Source organism: Onychostoma macrolepis, chromosome 19, assembly GCF_012432095.1.
Source record: "Onychostoma macrolepis isolate SWU-2019 chromosome 19, ASM1243209v1, whole genome shotgun sequence".
NCBI lineage: Eukaryota > Metazoa > Chordata > Actinopteri > Cypriniformes > Cyprinidae > Onychostoma > Onychostoma macrolepis.
The window spans coordinates 5021842-5039822 of record NC_081173.1 but is presented as its reverse complement, the minus strand read 5'-3'; the positions used below and the strand labels follow the sequence as shown (position 1 = coordinate 5039822).

Genomic DNA, 17981 nt, shown 5'->3' with positions numbered 1-17981 from the left:
ATGAAGCTAGTTTCTGCCACTAAAAATTAAAATTAAAATGGCAATTGCAACTATTTATCTTTTATCATTTAAACTCTGCAAGACACTGACCCTCCAGCATGGAGTTTGGGCACCCCTGCTCTATATGAAGTGAAAATGCAGTAAAACCATAGGATTAATATTGTAGTATTTTTATTTATGTACTGATGTGTGCAATAGTGGGTGTAAAAAAATAGAAAAGTGACAAATGTAGTGATGTGAATGTAAAAAGGTAAATGTAGATTATTGTGTGTAGAAAAAAAAAAGAGAAAACTGACAATGTACTGACGTGAGTGTAAAAAGTTAAAGGTAGAGCAAAAAGATTAAAAAATTTAAAAAATCACGGGAGACCCTCAGCAGCCTCCTGTTCAGCCTGAAAAATCAGCTTATGAATTTCAAAACGCAACCTTGCTCTCCTTGACACAGAAAGGCGATGAACTGAGGGCAAGAGGCTTCGAAAGAACATCTCGTCTTCATCCTCTGGTGCTGGAGGTGGTGGTGGACGTGACAGTGTGGTGAGCGGTGTCAGTGGCTCAATTGCTGCCAACAGTCCTTTCTCAAACACTGACACGTGCTGTCTCTTTCTCTTCCTACCCCTGTCAGCAACCTCCACGGGTTCCTCCTGCTCCATCTGCCTGCCCAGTTCTGTCTCCCTGCCTGCCTCCATCTGACTGCCTGTATCAATGGCCGCTTCATCTACTGTGGCTCTGCTTGGATGGGCTTGCTGGGAAAAGACCTGGCTGCGTTCTCTGACCTGACTGTCCTCCTCTGGCTCTGGACTGATGGAGAACTGATGGACAGAAGAGGTGGTGGGTGAAGGGGGCAGAGCTCGTCTGGGGATGTTGCTGGACGTCTCACGGTTGGTGAGGAATGGTGTGAGAAAACCCATCACAGCCATAAAACGCCACGGCTGTGTCGCAGATGACCCTGCCCCACTCCTTCTCATTTCCCTTTCCTTATTTCTCTCCTTCCTAAACCTGTCTCTCAAGGACTTCCACCTGGTCCTGCATATTTCCTCTAACATACAAAAATGAAATAAAGTAAGCCATTCCCTGAAATACAACCAGTGTTTAAAGACTGTTTATTTAAATATGCCTTATCAAACATGTTCTGGCATAGATTTTTATTTTCTGCAAGTATATGCAAGGTTCAGAAATAACTCTTTCAATGTAATACCAGCCAATTGACTGATACATGGTCAAATTCACTAGCCACTCAAACGAATAAATGAATGGTTTTATGAATGAATGAAGCATAAATCATGATTTTCTTTTTTTTTTGTCTGAAATCTTTAATATTTCATTATTCTGCATTTGACTGCTGGATAGTGATAATTTGAACCCTACATATGACATGCTATCCTGCAATTGACGTTAAAACAAGCTATTCTTTGCTTTACTATGACAGCTGTCAATCATTGATAAACCGAGTAAATGGATATAATACTACCACAATACACACCAGATTCACCAACCGCCTCTGCCACCTCCTTCCAGGCTTGGTCCCTCCGGTACGCGTCCAGGTACATATATAAAGATTGATCATAAAGCACCGGTTGATTAGCGACCGTGATAATAAGCTTTTCCTCCATTTAGACTTACCGCTATTCTCTAGTGTTGCCCGAACGTGATTGGCTAGCATATGCACTAGTATATTTGCATAAAGCGATCTGATTGGCTGACGCCTGCGTTGGCGCTTGAAAAATTGAAAGCTTTTAAATTCTGCCGCGAGCAACGGACCTAACGCGGCGGACCCACAATTCAGTTCGGCAACGCTTGAAGTCACTCCATTCAAAGTAAATTATATTACCCATCCTCTCAGGATACCTGGTCACAAGTACCACAGGCACATCGTTTTTCCATAAAACCGATGCGAGTTTCGGATCTTCCCAATGTTTTTTTTTTTATGGCGCTGAAACCTAAAGATGTCCGATTCCGCTCCCCGGTCAACTGATACTCGACTGCCATTGGCTAGTCTGCGTTCGAGGGGCGGGGCTTACCGATAGGTCATTTCAGAGCCATCCAAAGTATTTTTAAAAATTCTCCTAACTTTCTAACCATTCAAATTCTATCTGATCCTTTATTTGGAGCATAAATATTTATGAAAATAAATAACTGATTATCAATCTTAGCTTTCACCATTAAAATACGTCCTTTCTCTATTTCCATTTCTAATAAAATGATGACATTAAGGCGAGTTGAGCCATAGAGAATTGTTTTGGAATGGGTTTCTAAGAAAAATGAATTTGATAATTTGATACAGTGGTGGGAAATAGGAAAGACACACAACATTTTTTTTTATTTAATTTTTTTTTTTTTGTCAGCGGTATACATGTTTTTCAACGAAAAAAAAATAAAACAAAAAATTTCTGAAATATAAATTTTTCATATTACATCTGGGATGATTCAGCATTCTAATTCATCTTCAACTGGCATTTTATGTGAAAAGAAACAAGATCTAGAGTCTGTACATGAGATGGATGCTCCAACAGCTTATTTTTTTTATTTAGAAAAAGTGGGCTAAAGACGTCTGATTCAAGGCAAATGAGAAAGATTGCAGTGGACTTTTATTCAGATTTGTACAGAAAAGAAGAAACTGATACTGAATGTGTTTCACATTGCAACAACTGCCTCTTACTAAAATACAGAGTGAGAATCTGGACAGTTCTGTGTTGTTTGATGCCGTTAAACAGATGAAGCTCGGTAGAGCACCTGGAATTGAGGGACTATCAGCGGACTTTTATAAAGCTGTATGGAAGTACATTGGAAAAGACTTTTATGAGGTGATCCAAGAGTGTTTTAAAGAAAAACGCCTTCCCACAAGTTGCCAAAGGGCAGTTTTAACACTATTACCAAAAAAGGGTGATTTGAGTTTTCTTAAAATTGGAGGCCTGTGTCACTTTTAACAACTGATTATAAACTAATAGCCAAAGTTTTGGCAAATAGGCTGAAAACTGTACTGGGTGATTTAATATATCAAGATCAATCTTACTGCATTCCAGAAAGAACAATATACAATAACATTTTTATGATCAGAGATATTTTAGATTATTCTAAATTACATGAAGTGAATGTTGGCTTTCTGTTTTTGGATCAGGAAAAAGCTTTTGAGACAATGAGTGCTTTTGGGTTTGGAGATGTTTTTATTTCTTGGATCAAACTCTTGTATTCTAAAAATAGGGGATGGGTTAAGATTACTTAAAGGTATAAGACAAGGAAGCCCACTGTCTGGTCAGTTATATGCTTTAGCAGTGGAGCCAATCCTGTCTCTTTAAGAAAAGATCTGACTGGTTTAAAGGTCGATGGTAACTGCAATGCGTTTAAGTTAACAGCATATGCAGATGACATTACTGTAATTGTGAAAGATCATAGAGATATTGATATTGTTATTTACAGTATTTCATTATATGAGAAAGCATCATCTGCAAAACTGAACTGGAGTAAAACAGAAGCTTTCTGGTGCAATGACAAAAGAACAATGTTTTTACCTGTTATTCCTGGAAATGTAAAGTGGGAAAAAGATGGTTTTAAGTTTTTAGGCATCTGTTTAGGTTCAGAAGTGTATCAAAGGAAAAACTGGGAAGGTGTAAAAGATCAAATTTGTAATAGATTATCAAAATGCAACTGGATTTGACCTCAACTATCTTATAGAGGAAGAGTGTTGGTTATAAATAATCTTTCCGCCTCTGTCTTATGGCATAAACTGAAAGTGTTGAACCCACAAGGAAATTCAAAACGTGTTTGTTGAATTTTTTTTGGAATGGACAACATTGGCTATAGCAGTGTTGTATCTGCAGTTAAGTGAAGGAGGCCAAGGCCTTATGGACATTAAGTCCAAAGTAGCTGCTTTTAGACTGCAGACTGCCACCAGTCTCAGAACTGGGCAGAAATAGCTTGTGCTTTATTAAAGAGAGTGGGGCGGATGAATTTGGATAGACACCTCTTTTTAATGAATTTGAAGGAAGTGGATTTTAATCTTCTTTTTCTACATCAGTACTAAATGCATGGCAAATATTTATTGTTAAAAGAGAGCAGTTTGAGATAACCCATGAGTGGGTTCTTGAAGAACCTTTCATTTTGAATCCTCTTTTATCCAGTGTGATTTTAAAATCTAAGGGTGTCTGCAAAGCCTGGTTAGAGCAGGAATATGCACAATTTGTCATCTTAGGTCAATGGACCAATGGATTTGTATCCATTGGTATCCATTCTGTTTGGATTGTTGAAAAATTGTTATCTGAGATTCAGGAGTCATTTCCTGTAATACCATTGCAAGAAGAGATAGTTCAGAATGTATTCCCTAACATCAGTGTGGATGTAAATGTATTGGCAGGAGGTTGATGGAAGATTACGTTCTTTTAAAACACCTGAACTTGGCCACTCTGTCACTATATCTAAAAAGTCATTTTATCTCGTTTGTGTCAAATATTTAAATTTAAGAGCATTGAAAAACCTTCCAGAGACCAAATAGACTAATTTTGTTGAATTAGGTACTTCTCCAAAAGGATGTTGGAGGTCATTGTATAAGAAACCAATTGAAAAAAGAAGTGGGGATTTGCAATGGCAGATTTCACATTGGATTTTGGCAACAAAGCGTTATAAAGTTCACCTAAATCCTTTGCAAGGAGAAGAGTGTTTGTTTTGTGGTCTTTCAGAAACAGTATTTCATATATTCATCGGGTGTTCAAGGTTATTAGGAATTCTTGATGTGTTAAGAGACTTGAGCAATAATCTTGGTTTTATTTTTACAAATAGTTTTTTTATTTTTGGACCAAAATATAGCGCCTCAAACAAGAGTAAAATTGTTTTGATAAATTTTTTATTTGGTAAGGCAAAAATGGCAATTTGGTTGACAAGAAAGAGCAAAATGTTGTTTAATAGTGATACTGATCCTTTTGAATATGCTCTGCTGGTAAAAAGTAGGCTGGTTATGGAGTATGAGTATTATGAATTGGTGAATGATACTGAATCTTTTTTTCTTTTGTGGGGAGTTGGAAATATTTTATGTCAACCCAATGAAGAGGGATTGTTGTAAAAGAAGCTGTTTTTATTTCTTTTTAATTTTTTTTTTTTTTGAATATGTATTCGTGAAGTAATGTATTGAGTTTAATGATGTATGTATTTTGTGTTAATGGATTGTAATTAAGGAGATATTGAAAGGTCTCTCTCTCACACACACACACACACACACACACAGCTGGCGCGAGCCTCAACTTGTCCTTGTTACTGTCAATCTATTATCGTCACTGTTTATTGAATTGAATAAAATCCGATTTATTCTACTCTAAATTTCGGTGATTTCCTAGTTATACTTAGTTATTGATGTTTTAATCAGGCTACTTGTCAGCACGGGCTTTTTCACCTGCCCCTTCAAAAAAATCCACTTCTTTAATGTAGAGCCCTAGGTCCATTTACAGTTCTGACAGCATACTTTATGTATCTTGTGTATATTTTGCATGTATTTAGGCTGTGATACTGTTTTAGTTATGCGCCACATTAACGGTAATGCGAGCTCTTCTGGCTATGCATCATTATTTTTCACAGACTTTATTAGGGCTGTGCAATTAATCGTATTCGATTATCATGCGCATCTCGTCAGTAAAGCCATCACCTGCTTACAGATGGAGCGGCAGTTAATACACAGAGCCGTAGTTCTTAGTTTTCTCCCTCACTGTAGATGTGATATCAGCATGATCTTTGAGAATGGCTCACCAATGGGTTTCAGCTGCAAAAAGAGTGAACAAATTCTGTACAACTTCAAACAAGTCACTAATTGAGGAGACATGACTCACAAGTAAACCTTATCTGAACGCACAGCATGGGCCCCCCTGGTGGACACAGGGGCCTTATGCAGTCGCTTATGTCTTTTATGAGTTAGGGCTGGCACTGGCGATCAGCAAGAGCACATTCGTCATGATCAACTCCAGGACATTTTCTCTGACTGCTGTTTTGTGGAGAACTGCAGTAATAACAGAGCAGCTTTGGACAAGTTTATAGCTTCAGCAAGCACCACTGGATTTGCTGATGCAGTGCAAATCTTATTTCCAGACTCCTGCGGCCCTGTCTTTCTATGGGCCTGATTTAACCTTTCCTTTGCGATTTGCCAGGCAATTTCATCTTACTGTGGCTTAAGACAAAGACAGCTTCTCTTCAGAACAATCTGAGTGCACTTAAAAGATGTGCTTTGTGTCACACTTGACTTATATTGTTGTGACTGTTAGGTTGTGTATTGTAAAAATCTTCACCTAGCCAACTTTAGTTACTTTAGATGGTTGTGGTATAGGTTATGTGATAATGGCTAATCTTTGCAAAACAATTCACACTGGAATCGATAAAAAATTATTTCATTCCACATTTCCATTCAGATATTTAATAAAGGATGACATTGCATTGTAAACATGCATGCAATTTGTGCAATAGGTTTGTGCGTCACTGAGAATCGTTTCAATCATAAACACATCCAAATAAAAGCCAGAGAGATTTATTTATTTATTTTTTAATTCATGATATAAGATTTATTATATAAACCGTAAATAGATTTTTTTGGTTTATAAATGAACAAAATGTCTTAGTATGAACACAAACTTTATTTAAAATAAACAGCAGCTTTTCTGTTTGTGCAGTGTTTTGACAACTTCGAAAAAGTAAATCAGGAAGCAACTGGTTCAATTCATTCAAAAAGCTTTTTTTCATGAACAGTGTTGGATTTGGGTCTCTAGTGCGAGTTATTTTCTAGATTTCTTTAATTTGTAATTAATGCGGATTAAAAATAATTAAATTAGTTTTAAGAATTAAAGTTAGTTAGCGATAAAATTTCTAAGCAGCAGTTTGGTATTTTCACAGTCACAACAAGCGCTGGGACTTTTATTTTGGAAAACGCCAAATGGGACTCTTACTTTGAATCTCGCATATGTTGTTGCTGATTCTCCACGCCGAGCTGCTGCACCGGGAAAATGTCTCGAGTTTACGTGGGAAAATTGAGCTATCGCGCCAGAGAGAAAGATGTAGAAAGGTTTTTTAAAGGCTATGGGAAGATACTGGAAGTAGACCTGAAAAACGGGTATGTGATATTCTCTTTACTCGAGCAAACTGAATGTGCAGCCGAAGCAGCGATTGAGTCACTAAGAAGGATAAACTGTTGTTTCTTTTGCTCCACACGACTCAAAAGAGAGCTCCAGAATGGATTAAATAGCCCTAATAATGAATTACGCTTAAAAATGTGTTTGGAAATATAAAATCGGAATTTAATCAGTCTTTTTAAACCAGATTTTTTTTTAGCGGTTTTAGCACAGCATGCTAAACTCCATTGTTTCCAGGCTGGCCTCGATCGAGTGCTTCATTTTGCCTTTCATAGTCCCAGTCACTAAAAATAAAATCTAGTTGATATTTAAATATTTTATAAATAAGTAGGGTCCAAAAGTCTAAAGCCCTAGTGAAAATGCTCATATTTAGCTTTTTTAAAATTTATTTAATTTATTTTTTTTAACGTTATTTACAAATTATATGATCAGCAATTTGAGTGAAACTGTGATAATGTGAGAAAGCAGCGGTCTAGCTGCACGGTCGTCAGGTTTTACGCAACGTGTGGAGTTCATGTTATCTAGCCTTACAACTTTTAACCCTCTGTGCGATAGTGCCTTTTTTTTTCTCTTTTTTTTTTTTCTTTTTTTCTTTTTTCTTTTTTGTAGTAGTATGTAATACGTTGGGTTTATGTGCTCGTGTAATTTTATTTAATTGTATTGTTCATAACGATGTAAATAATGGCTGTGCTAAAGAAAAAAAGGTACAAAGCTTTTGATAACTCGTGGCTAAACTTGCTGCTTCATCAGGAAATGTGACCCTGCGCCACAAAACCAGTCATAAGGGTCTCTTTTCTTTTTTTTTGAACGTGAGATTTATACATAATCTGAAAGCTGAATAAATAAGCTTTCCATTGATGTATGGTTTGTTAGGATATAGGACAATATTTGGCCGAGATGCAACTATTTTTAGGGTGCAAAAAAAAAAAAAAAAAAATCTAAATATTGAGAAAATCGCCTTTAAAGTTGCCTAAGTTAAGTTCTTAGCAATGCCTATTACTAATCAAAAATGAAGTTTTGATATATTTATGGTAGGAAACTTACAAAATATTTTCATGGAACATGATCTTTACTTAATATACTAATGATTTTTGGCATGAAAGAAAAATCTATCATTTTGACCCATACAATGTATTGTTGACTTTTGCTACAAATATACCCCAGCGACTTAAGACTGGTTTTGTGGTCCAGGCTAACGAATATATCAGTACAACAGAAAATTGTACTTATCTAGCCATTTAATGATGTCTTTTTAAAAATTGAATTAAATAAATATCTGAAACAGCTGATTTGATGAGACAGCTGGATTTTGTGTTTGATATATCATAAATCTCTTCAGATATGGCTTTGTGGAGTTTGATGACCCCCGTGATGCAGATGACGCTGTGTGCGATCTGAACGGCAAAGACCTTTGTGGGAAGCGAGTGATTGTGGAGCACACCATAGGACAGCGGCGCGATGGTGGCAGCAGATCTGGCAGAAGTAAGATACTCACGTACTCGCTCTTCCACAATACCATACACCAAATACTATTTCTGTTTCATAGGAACATCTTTTTCTTTGGTTGATGTTGAATTGCATATATAAACAGAGCATATTTTCAGGCTTCTCAAATGGAGAGTTTGGTGCTCGGCTTGCCCATTATAATTTTTGATCCTTATGCCAGAAATAGATGTTTCCAGAATTAATATTTCTAGTCATGTCACCGCAGGTCTTCAGGTGAAGGAGATCGGCTCTGACGTGGTTTCCACAGGTCCGTCCATAAATCTGTTGAGTAAGACACTGGTGGTTTAAAAACAGTGAATCACTTGTCTTTAGGCATGGTAATGTCATCAGTGATTTGGGTTTATTTGGGTTATTTTCACATTGACTCGATCTAATTGCAAATTTAAAGGGACAGTTCACTCAAAAATAAAAATGTGTTTTTAATTTACGCCATCTGACATGTAGCTGTCTTTTTTTTTCCGTCAGTAGAACAGTAAAGATTTTTAGCTGAACTCGGGGGTCCTTGTTTCATTAAATGCAAGTCAGTGGTTGCCCGAATTTGACATTAAAAAGCATATCAAGGATCACAAAATTAATACCTGTGGCTCCTGATGATATTGAGGTCTTATGAAGTGAAATGATCAGTCTGTGCAAGCGAATTGCACATGAACAAGGGAAATCTGATTCGTTTCCGCAAACTGGTTCTTTCAGACCGTTCGTTTCACTGGTGAAGTTTGTTTACATAAACACATACGCAGTTATATTATTAAATCACCCAATAATGATGTGAAACGTGTTTGTTTTCCATACTTTAAGCATATAAAGTGAGTAAACTAGTCTTTATGCATAAATGCACATATCAGCAGCTCATTGGTCTACACATTTTCATTTTTGGGTGAACTGTCCCTTTAAGAGTGTCCAGTCTCTGTATGAGAAGCCTGAAAATTGTATGTTAAATTCCAAACCTTACTACATATACAGTTTCTGTTGAACTTTTTTAGGGAGTGAAATTGTATGAGTGGTAATCTTTAGAATATTACTGATTGGTGATTCTTCAGTTGGGAGTATCTTTTTGTCTATACAAGAATATCTCAAATTAAAAGAAGGATTTAACTCAAGTAAGCTTTCTCAAGTGTCCCTAAATGAAGAATCACCTTAATAAACTAGTAATTCTGAGTATTGTAGTTTCTGCTTCACTATATGCAGATTATAACTGTTGCAATACAATGATTAAGTTATTTTTTTTTCTTTTAAATGGAATAACTTCTAATGTCAAAGCTAGAAATTTAACACTCAATGTTTTATTAAAAGAGTCTGACCGCCTGCCCCTTTTGCTGGCCATGGTGTCCCCCTTCCCATGCGTGTGGCTCTTTGACCAAACTGGGCCCCTGGGCAGACCATTAAAGCGAGCCAATGTGAAAGAGGACCGCTTTTCCCATTAAGCCGGGTGGTGAGGATCTCAAGGGGTTTAGGAGATGTGGTTTGAGCTCTTTTAGGTGTTTTGGTTTTGTTTCTTTTGACATATTTCCCCAAATAATTAATCTCTTAAGTACAGCGTAAGTATGTTATTTGGTGGAATATTTTCAGTTCTTGAAGAAGATAGTTCACCTAAAAATGATTGTCATTTACTCACACTCATGTGATTTCTAAAATTTCAAATTCAGTTTGTAATTTATTGCACTCTAGTTGAAGTAAGCTCAGTTTCTTAAACTTACTTTTTCTGTCATTTTATAGCTTTTTGTAGATTATTGCTGTCTCAGTATAAATCTTTTAAGTGTTACTGTGTGTGAAATCCACAGAGTCTTAAAGGCCAGTGTGGAGACTCTGTTGTGTTTTTCCTGTCCTGAACGGTGTGCATCTTCCTCTCGTCACTCTGAAGGTAGTCGGTATGGTCGTGGAGGAGGGGAAAGGTACGGCCCACCCACTCGCACAGATTACAGGCTGATTGTGGAAAATCTGTCCAGTCGCTGCAGCTGGCAGGACCTGAAGGTACAGAGATGCTTCTTAGTTTCATGTCAATGCCAATAGCCAAGTCTGTTCTCCTTCTGTATTAATCCCTGTGCATCAATTTAACTTACACAGAGGTCCTTAGAGAATAAAAATGTCTGTGTTAAAAAAGGTCATTAGTAAGGATGTCTCGATTGGTCTTATGGGCAAAAGGTGTAGTTTTTAAAATATTTAAACTTCTTATTCTAACATAAAGGGCTTTAAAGTTGTGTTTTGGGCCATTATGCTAAAAGCACAATATGGCTTAGTCCCTTCATCAAGTCTGTTTTCACTGCGTGTTTCAAAACGAAGCGCACACATTGTTGAGCCGATCAGCTTGTGACCCGGCGCCTTTATATTTTAATATCTTTTATAAACAATTAACAATTTAATATAACATCTTTAATATTTTGATGCATTATTAGTATTTTTTTTGGTAAAGGAAAAAAAACAGCTACCATTCACACACATTTCTCAGTACACACATACAGTGCATCCAGTGTTTAATTTTGTTCGGCTTTGGCCAAGAATTTTCATTTCGATGCATCCTAACATCTACAAATATGATTAAAAAGAATATGAGACAAAACAATACATGTTTTACAAAGTAAAAAGGACAGCACTTTGAGTTCACCCCACTATCTGATGTGCATTGCAACAGTTGAATTTAAGGCAGATATTTAGATGCAAATCCCTTGCGTGCAATCACAGCAGCGAGTCTCCAACCCATAGACATCACCAGACTCTTGGTCTTATCCTTTGAAAAGCTTTCCCCAGCCTTTAATGCAGCCAGTTTCAGCTGTTGCTTGTTTTGGGGAGTTTCTTTAGCCTTTAGTCTCCTCTCCAGCTGGTGAAATTCATGTTCAATCGGATTTAAGTCTGGAGATTGACTTGGGCAATCTAAGACTTTCCATCTCTTTGCCCTGATAAACTTTTGTGTTTTGGGTCATTGTCCTGATGCAATATTAAGCGCTTTCTGATGAGTCTGGTGGTATTTTCTTGAATATTGGTAGCCAAGCTGGTTTTGTACACTTCTGCATTCATTCTACTACTGTCATCATACATTAATTCATCAGTAAAGTTGAGAGGGCCTGTTCCAGAGACAGCCATGCATGCCCAAGCCATGACACCAACTACAGATGAGGCTGTATGCTTGGGATCATTTACAGTTTCCTCTTTTCTCCACACTTTTGCTTTCCCATCACTTAGATGAAGGCTAATCTTTGTCTCATCGGTCCATAAACTCAGTTCTAAAACTCTTCTGGCTCACCTTTTTTGCAAACTCTGATCTTGCCTTTCTGTTTTTGGTGCTGGTCAGAAGTTTGTATCTTGCGGTGTAGCATCTGTAATTCTGTGTCAAAGTCTCCTGAGGACAGTAGCTTGTCAGAGCATCACACCAGCTTTCTGGAGGTTGTTGGCAGTTTTACAGACACGTATTTTAGGGTTCATTTTCACAGCTTTTATGATTTGTCTGTCATTTAACAGCTGTTGTTTTTCTTAGCTGATCAGGTCGTTGTTGGTTTCCAAACTCTTGATTTCTCTACATGATGAAACTCTAAAAGTGCTGATCTTCTTAGCTGGTAAAACATCCGTCTCTCGAACCACCAATAATAAAATGTGACATTCTGTAGTTAATAGTTTATATTCATCTTTTAATCATATTTACAGATTTCATGGCTACAAGGCAAACAGAGCAATTTTGTCTGTACTTTCCCAATACTTATGGTGGGCACTGTACAATCTACTCTCTGAAATCCATACCAATACATCCACAAAATAATTTTAATTAGATTGTTTCAATTCAACTGACCCAAAGATTTGCTTCTTAGGTCAAACCTGAGAAAATGGTGGCATCAAGTGGAAAACAATAATAAAAAAAAAATATATATATATATATATATATATATATGTGTGTGTGTATATATATATATATGTGTGTATATTAGTATAATTTTGAAGCTTTGCCAACAAAATTAAAGCCTATCAAAGAATGCACGATTTTATGCTTAAATGGCATTGAGATTAAATATTGCTGTTTTAATATAGGTTTCAGTGAGTACACTTTTGTCCTTAAGGTATATATATTTTTGTGTGTGTGCTTTTTGCATTAACACAGCCAAAAAAAAGACCCTAAGGATGTACAAGGGTAAAACTATTATGTACTTTAAGCATTTAGGAAGTCAGTCCTGTAAACATGATCAGCGGTTTGTTCTTGAGAGTCACTATTGTGTCACGGATTCACAGGACTACATGCGGCAGGCTGGTGAGGTGACTTACGCAGACACTAACAAGGGCCGCAAGAACGAAGGGGTCATTGAGTTCAGGCAGTACTCAGACATGAAAAGAGCCCTGGAGAAACTGGACGGCACCGAGGTCAATGGAAGGAAGATTCGGCTCATCGAGGACCGGCCTGGTGCCAGACGCCGCCGCTCCTACTCTCGCAGTGCCTCCAGGTACAAACGAATCAAGTTTAGAATTGCATTGCAAATGTGGGAGACATTTAACTGATAATTAACTGAGACTTCACATGTCACAACTTGATGTCAGGATATTAGTGATTGGCTAATATCCTGACATCAAGGTGTGACTTTGCTTGTAGTCAAAGCTGCTTTAGAGTTTCACAGAGAACGTGTGTAAAGTTTCTTGCTCGCATCCCTCAGGTCTCGCTCCAGGAGCAGGAGGTCTCGCAGGAGCCGAAGCCACAGCCGAACCAGCAGTCGCTCAAGGTAGGCAACTCAAGTGAATTAAGATTTCAGTTTTCCACTATGCAAACTTGAAAAGAAATAAAATATGACTTTCTGTTTTAGAAAACATTTAAAGATCAGGGGCTCCTGTATAAACGTTGCGTATGCACAAAACGGGCATGGAAATAAACTGAATTAGTGTGCGTACGCAATTTCCCACATATTGGGATTTAGAAAAAATAAACTTGGCGTAGATACTGTATGTGCGCACCGTACGGGAACTCTAGACCGTGTGTACGCACTCTTTTACTGCCGTAATAGCGACTTAATGATTTCAGACTCTCTTTTCCTTTCAATATACACATTTAGATTAAATATTCTGCTGATTAATGGAGTTGAGCCTTGACATTACATAAAGTCATTATTCAAAAGTTAAACAAAACATGAATTTAGATATTTAGACGTATTTGTAGTGAATGCGCTGTTTTTTGATCACTTTTCTTGTTGCATGCTGTTTTAATGACAGCAATGTTTCTTTAAACTGCAGATCTCATGTTAAGAGAAAATATTTTTAGCAAAAACATCAACGATATGCGCACTTACTTCGATATTGTGGCAGACACTGCTGGATTCGGTGGTTGAACGGTCCATTGGCAAGTTTAATAGGTCTGATTACATTAGCCTAGATACTGCACAACCAGGCTGCACGGAGGGGTTTATTTCGCGTGAAGGCAGACTTCTTCTGCGATCTTCAGAACATTATGAAAATAGCATTGTGATTGAAGGATAGAATCTGAAGCAAACAGTAAGATTTGCACATTTCTCTTTTTAATGATATTTTGTCAGTGAAGCTGCGTCAGATAATTATGTACACTTATTTACACACGCAATAACCTATTTATGATTCTACTATAGCCTATACAAATATAAATAAAAAAAAAAAACTTGGAATTTATAATTGACAATATTGTTGTTTCATTTAACAATAATGTTCAGACTGAGCCAACAGACCATTTTAACAGGATAAATTGAATATTAACAAAATGTATGGGTCTAGGTAAAAAAAATGTCATGAAAACTATTAAAATGGATTTATAGCGTTTTGGAAAAGAGCTCTTCAAATACAGTGATAACAAACTAAACAATTAAGACAGTAATATTTATACGTTTTAAATTAACATAATAATTTATATGCTTGATTGATCCCTTTTCATAAAAACGGTCTATAGCCTGAAACGCTGTTGTATAAGATTTTAGTTTTTGTGAAAACCTGTATCTGAACTGTAAATCATGTAATTTTATGGCTCAAAACTGTATGTTACCATAGACATTGTCCAACCCCGCTCATTCTGTGTTCATTTTACTTGTGCAGCTGTTAAAATAGGTCATAAATTGCCTTAAATATATTTTTTAAAAATTCTGCAGATACCCTGTAAATAGTGAAATAAGATTCCTTCCTTCATATTTGTTGATATTTGTGTATTGAAAATATTTTTGATTGACATTTAAACTCCTATCTGATTTTCTATATTAAAAAAAAAAAAGAATAATAATAATAAAATAAAATAGTAATTTTTTAATTAGGGCTAGTTAATTAATTTTCGGGCTACCAAAATCTGAAGAGTACCTGCCCGAAGGGCTACCAGGGATTTTGAAATTTTGCGAGCCCTGCGCATTTACACTGCATGGTTCAAGTGACCCAATTCGGATTTTTTCCTCTCATGTGGCACAGATCGGATATGGCCCATAACCGTGTAAGCAGGAAAAAAATCACATGGATTCTGATATTCTCCGATCGGTTTCAGGCCTCATTCATATGTGGAAATAAATCAGATATGAATCGGATACGTGCATTTGCGCTTGCCGTGTAAGTGGTCAGATCGGATATTCCCCTGTAAATGCGACTCCTGCGTCATTGAAAAGTGAGTTTTTTTTTGTTGTTTTTTTACATTTCGCGGTACAGACATACCTGTAAAAAATGAAACCTCTCTAGTTGAGTAGCAGAGTATTGATTTCGTTCGTTTGTGTTAAATAAAAGGCAATCTGACGCTGAAATGTGTTGAGTTTGAAATCAGTGCTCGTTGCCGCTGTTGTTGTCAGTTACGGCTCGTGCACGTACGAGCGCTTCAGTGCCATTCGTTCCATTGAAACCACAAAATAAAATGCACACAAACATGTCCCTGCCTTTTAATATGCAATCACTGATGAACGCATTTGGTTTTAATTACTAAAAAAACACAGACGATGTGACATGCTTAACAATATCTACCATCTGAGTATTATTCCACTCGCAAGCTTTCAGCGGAGCTGCGTACATCACTGTCCTGAAGAATTTGTACTAGAATATATAATTATTTTGATGTATAGATGTAACTATTGCATTAAAAATGTTTCTATATGAATTCCATGTCAATAAATTAAACTCAATGTACTATTCAAATTGATTTGTGATGTCATATGCTATTTTTGGCTTGTTTCACCAAGTGCAGTTTAAAATGCACACATCGGATATGGGTCACTTTTAAAAGAAATGTAAGCACATCGTCCAAAAAATTGGATATTTGGATAATTGGAAGAAGATGAACGGTCTTACAGGTTTGGAACGACATGAGGGCGAGTAATTAATGACAGAATTTTTTATTTTTGGGTGAACTAATCCTTTAAAATTCATGGTAAATATCTAGGTACGGTTGCTAATTCAGTGAATATTTTTATTTATTTATTTATTTTTTTCTACAAGGAGCAGTGCTCAATATTTATTAGTGCTCAAATTCACTAAAATAGTATTTCAATCTTGTTGCATTCTCATTTACATGACTGTTAAAATAGTATAAAAACTATATTCCTCCAAGGGACCTACTTCTCCATTGCACAGTTATTTATTTTTTAGTCAAACTTTTTTTTCAGTGTTTTTTTCAGTATTTATGTTGGTCTAATTAATGAAATAAATTGGCTAGTGTAACTGAAAGCAAAAACTTTCCTGCATCTGATATGCTGTGCATTGCAAATTCTCATTCAAGTTTCTATATTCTCTTATGACAGTAGTGTAAGCACAGTTTAGATGTATGAATCCACTAGAGGGCAGTAATTGCTATAATAATTTCTGTGTGGCTTCAAAGGTGCTAATATGTTGATTTCTCTCTTTCCAGAGCATCAGGCTCACGATCACGCAGCAGGTCAACCAGCAAGAAGGCAAAGGGTGAGAGCAGTAATGGAGCTCGCAGGGGAGGTGAAAGCGCTAGGGATAATAGCACGAGCTGCAGCCCCCCGAGCAAAAAGAGCAAACGGGAGAACAAGAGGGCTCGCTCCTATTCTCGATCCAGGTCCCGATCCAGATCTCGATCCAAATCGGAGAACGACAAGGATCTCTCCAGAGAGTCTGGGTCCAAATCTCAGGAGGCAAACAAGAGCAGCGATGAAGGCCGGGTGACTGAAAGGGCGCACCGCTCTAGAGCTCATTCTCGATCCAGATCACAAACGCCACCAGATGCTGATCTGCGGAGGGAATCTAGATCCAAATCTAGATCCAAATCTCGCTCGCATTCACGCTCGCGATCGTATTCCCGATCTCGATCCCGCTCAAGGTCACGGTCTTAGATATAAAAAAAAAAAAAATCCAATTGGCATTTTTTTTTTTTTTCTTGTTTTCCAGTCTAACTAAACATCTTTAAAACAAGAATATATCTTGATTTTTTTTTTTTTTTTTTTTTTTTTTACCCCACTGACAATTTTTGTCACTAAATGGTTAGATTTGTGCTATAAAAAAAAAGAGACAATTTGTGGTTGAGGTAAGAAAATCAGAATTCAAGATATATTATCTGAAAACAAGTCTGAATATGTTACTTTTTTGTGAAAAGCAAAACGGTGCATCTTGTTTTTAAATATTTTTCTTGATAATGACAAAAATAGACTGAAATTTGTCTAAATGTGTCTAAATGTTGTTCTGCCCTACATTTCTCTTCTTTGAAGCAACTACTTTTTTTTTTTTTTTTTTCTTTTTCTTTTCCTTTTTTGTCGAATAGTTTGTAGTGTTAGGGAAATTGCTTGCGTATTCACATTTCAGTATTTACTGGTATTGTTAACCTTATGCATCATTTTTAGTAGTGTTTTTATTTTAAATTTGCTTGCAATATATTTTATTCATAAACACTGAGTAAAATTAAACCAACAGTAGATGTCCTTGCCTTTGCATTGTATATTTAGAAATGTACCATAGTTGTTGTTAAGCTGGGGCAGAGATTATGGTCTTTTTACAACAAAGTTCTCCATACAAAAATAATAAAAAAAACAACTGCCTCACAATACTGTGTCCATTCAATTAATTTACAAAGGTGTTTTGTGGTGGGTTTACTAATATTGCAGTGTCAAATGTATAAAAAACTGTTTAAAGGAAATTGACTCTCACTCATTTCATTCCAAACCGGTATGAATATGAAACACAAAAGATGTTTTTCAGACAGTGTGCTGCTATCAACCATTCAATGAAACGGAAAGCATGTCCAAAAACTGAAAAGGGGAGACTAAATTCTCCACTGTCTAATCTCTCTAATCTCAATAAGAGAAATCTTACCATTACCTTGACATCTCTGACCTCAGTTAACTTTTAATTTTTTCAGTTAACAATTAACTTTCCCGCGTCTTAATGTAAACATAATTCCACAAGATGTCGCCAACATTCAGAGAAAAGAAAAAAGCTGTCCGGTATCTGGTATGTCAATTATAGCCTACTTGTG

At 36.5% G+C, this 17981-nt stretch overlaps 2 protein-coding genes across 4 annotated transcripts; one reads left to right on the top strand and one right to left on the bottom strand.

Moving 5' to 3' along the window:
- Positions 1 to 174: 174 nt before the first annotated feature.
- Positions 175 to 1955, bottom strand: LOC131526034 (transcription factor Adf-1-like). Its single transcript, XM_058754097.1, has 2 exons — positions 1480 to 1955; positions 175 to 1035 (listed from the first exon to the last, which is right to left on the bottom strand). The coding sequence occupies exons 1-2, from the start codon at positions 1607 to 1609 to the stop codon at positions 359 to 361; spliced, it is 807 nt and encodes a 268-aa protein (XP_058610080.1). The 5' UTR covers positions 1610 to 1955; the 3' UTR covers positions 175 to 358.
- Positions 1956 to 6891: 4936 nt separating this feature from the next.
- srsf4 (serine and arginine rich splicing factor 4) lies at positions 6892 to 17550 on the top strand. 3 transcript variants are annotated; one of them, XM_058754275.1, is made up of 7 exons: positions 6892 to 7074; positions 8433 to 8575; positions 8805 to 8867; positions 10458 to 10567; positions 12809 to 13017; positions 13225 to 13290; positions 16398 to 17550. In XM_058754275.1, exons 1-7 carry the CDS (start codon positions 6968 to 6970, stop codon positions 16843 to 16845), a joined length of 1146 nt encoding a protein of 381 aa, XP_058610258.1. In that variant the 5' UTR covers positions 6892 to 6967; the 3' UTR covers positions 16846 to 17550. The 3 variants fall into 3 exon arrangements, with proteins under 3 accessions (XP_058610258.1, XP_058610260.1, XP_058610261.1); XM_058754277.1 differs by having other exon boundaries at positions 6893 to 7074; positions 8805 to 8846; XM_058754278.1 differs by lacking the exon at positions 8805 to 8867 and having other exon boundaries at positions 6895 to 7074.
- Positions 17551 to 17981: the final 431 nt, after the last annotated feature.